The 3790-nt window shown below is 27.2% G+C and overlaps 1 protein-coding gene across 4 annotated transcripts in view; it reads right to left on the bottom strand.

Moving 5' to 3' along the window:
• The window catches only part of LOC106458226 (serine/threonine-protein kinase PLK2-like), an 89655-nt gene that overhangs the window by 56037 nt on the left and 29828 nt on the right, over nt 1-3790 (bottom strand). For 3 of the 4 annotated variants that reach the window (XM_022384353.1, XM_013917702.2, XM_022384355.1), the window contains 3 exons: nt 3405-3512; nt 2207-2323; nt 952-1169 (listed from right to left, as the gene is read on the bottom strand). In XM_022384353.1, the coding sequence (XP_022240061.1) occupies nt 952-1169; nt 2207-2323; nt 3405-3512 (443 nt within the window). The remainder of the gene's footprint in view (nt 1-951; nt 1170-2206; nt 2324-3404; nt 3513-3790) is intronic. The other variant, XM_022384354.1, reaches the window with a different exon arrangement.

The raw sequence follows: 3790 nt of genomic DNA, 5'->3' as shown, positions 1-3790 counted from the left end.
CCAAACAGTAGTTAGACACGGTTCAAAGGGCAGTAAAATAATAAAATTTTAGTACAAATAGATGTAAACAGTTAGAAGTTTAAAGCTACTTAGGATAAACGAATGTAGTTTCATGTTACATATTGAAGTAATTCTAGAAAGAAAAAATGGTAATTTAAATTTATTTCGATTTCTTTTTGGTGGTTATGAGGTCGGTCAAATTGACCAACCATGTATAAAGTTAGGGTAGAGAAAATAACAGATAAAATGTAAAGTTTTACTGAAAACAAACATATTTAGGAGTTTTTACAGATTACACAAATGAAATTTGAGATTTTTGATAACGAAAAGTATTTTTAATCTTAACATGAAAATCACTTTGCACGTTGACTATTCAAAACAAATACTTGATATATTCACGGAAAAATAAATTTTTCAGTGTCTTTAAAATACTTCACTAAAAATATGACTTTTCAAATACTTATAATGTTTACTGAAAGACTGCCAAAGATTATATTAAAAGTTAGTAGTATCAAATCTATAAAGACTTTAAACGAGTACAAAGAGGTCATGTGGTCGATCAATTCAACTGAGTCAGTGTTGAAAAAGTTAATGGATATCTGAAATATGCATCCTAGAATTAATTAATTATCTAATTTTTTCAGCAATTTCAAAATGTTTCATCTAGTGTGACACCTATGACATTTTAAGGAGTATCATTTTTTAAAGTTTTCATGTTCAAATTAACACTGAAAAATATTAACTCCCAAGAGTGTAACAAGTTAACATTAATCAACAGACACCATAATAGTTATTGACTATTAAATACAAGATGAGGAATACTATGTGACCATAGAATATTTCAATGCTGGATTCTTACAGTTAAAATATTTCAAATTATAAATTTAGACATTCTTATAAATACTTTTGGAAATTAACCAGATATAATGACACTATCTTCATTAGACTTACATTTTCCTAAAACCTGCTCTTTCTATATGACTAGCTAGTCCAAAGTCTCCAATTTTCACTTCCATGTTTTCACTCAAAAACATGTTTCCTAACTTCAAATCTCTATGGATAACTCCATGACTATGAATGTACTCAACTCCTTCAGCCAATTGATGAATGTAGTATCTAACTTCTGGTTCAGTCAATACCTTCCTATTCTTTAAAACATGAACTAGGGACTGAAAAGTAAATTAAATATTTTGAAACAGTCTCAACATAATACACTTTAACATAGCAAGTACAAATAATCACAATATTAGGAGCTTCAATCATCAGTATGAAATTAAACAAAAAAAAAAAAGAACAAAACTTTAAGTTTGTGTTTGAAAGTTATAAAGCCAATAAGTTGTTTCAATTGTTTCCAAACACTGAATCTACAAATAAAACAAAGCAAAAATATGAAAATCCATAATAATTCACACAAAGAATAGAATTAATTTTTTTTAAATTTTGCTGTTAAACAAGAAGGTACATATATTCTTTAAAGAATGCTACCTCCAAATTATGTTTAACAAAAGCATTTTTAATATAAAAGGCTTTCTGGGCAAAAAAAAGTAAATTATGGACACAAAATTTGAACTCATTTGAAGAATTTGTAATATAACTATTCCTTCTCCTCTACAAATAGTTTATAGTATAGCACTTTTAAGTACATTATTTACACCTTTTCTTTTATCTAAAACCCAATATCAGGTCCTATTTTCCACCTAAAACCATACTCTACTCCATAAGCTATCATCTCATGTCACTGACATAACTAAGCTACTTAAAACTATTAATGCTTGATCACTTTCTGCTGGTCATAATAAGAGCTTCATTGCCTGATTATAGCTATTTTATGATAAACTTTTTTTAATTACAAAATACTTTCATGTATGAATAAAATAATATTGAATTAAAATAATACAGAAGTACAAGAAAAGTCAATGCAGCATATTTCAGTACCAATCGATCATTATGATGAAGGCATGGACAAAAACTTGGCAACTTTCTTCTCCTTTTCTTTCTTTAATTTTTATTATCTAAAAACCTATTTTGAAGTATATTCAAATTTAGTTTTCCTTCTACATGTATTTTTCTACTTTATGATTTAGTACTGTCTATCTTAAGTAGAACCACTGTGCAAACAAGTTGCTTTCACTTATAATTTGTAAAAAATAAGTACTAATTTACTTATAGAACCTACTAAAATAAAAAAGTGTTAAATTCAAAGTACCTTTCTTGGACAATTTTCAAGAATGATGTAAATGTTCTCCTTATCTTCAAAGCAACAGATAAAACCAACAACATTTTTATGCTCTAACAATTTGTGAACTTCAACTTCTCTGAGAATCTGGAAATATTTCACCAATGAAGAATTTTCTCTAAATATTTCAAACTACTTTTGATTCTTTCAAAATTTACAGTAAATACTTTTCTGGCAATACAGTAACTAAATCAAATTATTGAATAAATTACCAATCCAGTGATTATTCCTTCAAAAACACAATTGGAGTAGAATTTACTCCACTGTTTAGTTTTATTTCATAATACATCACTAAAAAACCAATTTTAGTACATAGAGATACAAATATCAAAGTTTTTCTGGAGTCATAAACTTCAAAAGTTTCAAAAGAATTTGTACTGGTACAGTCAATACTGTTTAATATTCATGAAAACATATATCCTGAAGTGTGCTTGATGCTATAAACATAAATAATTAATGACCAAATAAAAATCATTGGACAAGAAAATGATCTTAGAATAAGATATATAATCACTGAAAAAAAAAAACAATTTTTTTTTTGAGAAAAGAATATTTAAACTTTCAATTAATTGTTATAAAGTAGTAAAGGTAGTGTACATATTTTTTTTCAGTTGAAGGAATTAAGTCTAACAGCAGACAAATGATGATTTCACTATGTTTAATACAATATCATACTAAAAGCTTAACTTTCAGCCTACTAACATTACAGTTTGTCACATTTCCAAGGTGACCTTAACCATTTTCATGTATGGTACCTTTACCATAAGCTAATGTAACATATAAACTGATATATTATAAAGCATACTACATGCTGATATTATCTCTTTTACTGTATTATAATAAATTCTACATGCTGATATTATAGATATTAATATTACTCTATGCATTTTGCAAATCAACATTTGAATTATTGCTCTACAATGTAATCGACAACCTAATTTTATTTTTTAAAGCTCCATATCTTATTCATATGATGATTAAGAACAATTTCCTTTCATGATTTTCCAACTTGTTTCTGCTATATGTGTTCTTTAAAAGTTATAAACTTGATTCATTTATCAGAGTAGTATTCCAAACTGAGTTCTTCATGTGATGTTCTTAGCTTAAGTTACTTGTCTAACCGGTAGCATTTTAAATCCACTGTACTGTGTAACACATAGCCACAAACCTTTTCTCTTTGATGAGTCTTTGTAAGCCTGGCTTTTGGAATTATCTTTCCAGCATAAAGTTTATTTGTAGTCAAATCAGTCATCTTATGAACATGAGCAAACCCTCCCTTAAAAGAGAGAGAGAGAGAGAAATAATAATTATGTGAAATTCACAAAATGTATGCTACAGCAATTAAAACTGAATAATTGTAAATACTCAACGTTTTACCGTATTTTTCGGAATATAAGATACACCAGTGTATAAGACGCACCCTTATTTTGAAGACAAAGTTTTTGGGGAAAAAAAAAGCTACAGTCACATTTGAAAGATTTTTATTGAACAAAAATAAAAGAGTTTAAAACATCAAAATAAGAAAATACCATAAATCAAAAAAAGGTTTACTGT

This window comes from Limulus polyphemus, unplaced genomic scaffold, assembly GCF_000517525.1.
Source record: "Limulus polyphemus unplaced genomic scaffold, Limulus_polyphemus-2.1.2 Scaffold431, whole genome shotgun sequence".
In the NCBI taxonomy this organism is placed as follows: domain Eukaryota; kingdom Metazoa; phylum Arthropoda; class Merostomata; order Xiphosura; family Limulidae; genus Limulus; species Limulus polyphemus.
Note: the sequence above shows the minus strand (reverse complement) of the source record. Positions and strands in the feature narration are given on the sequence as shown.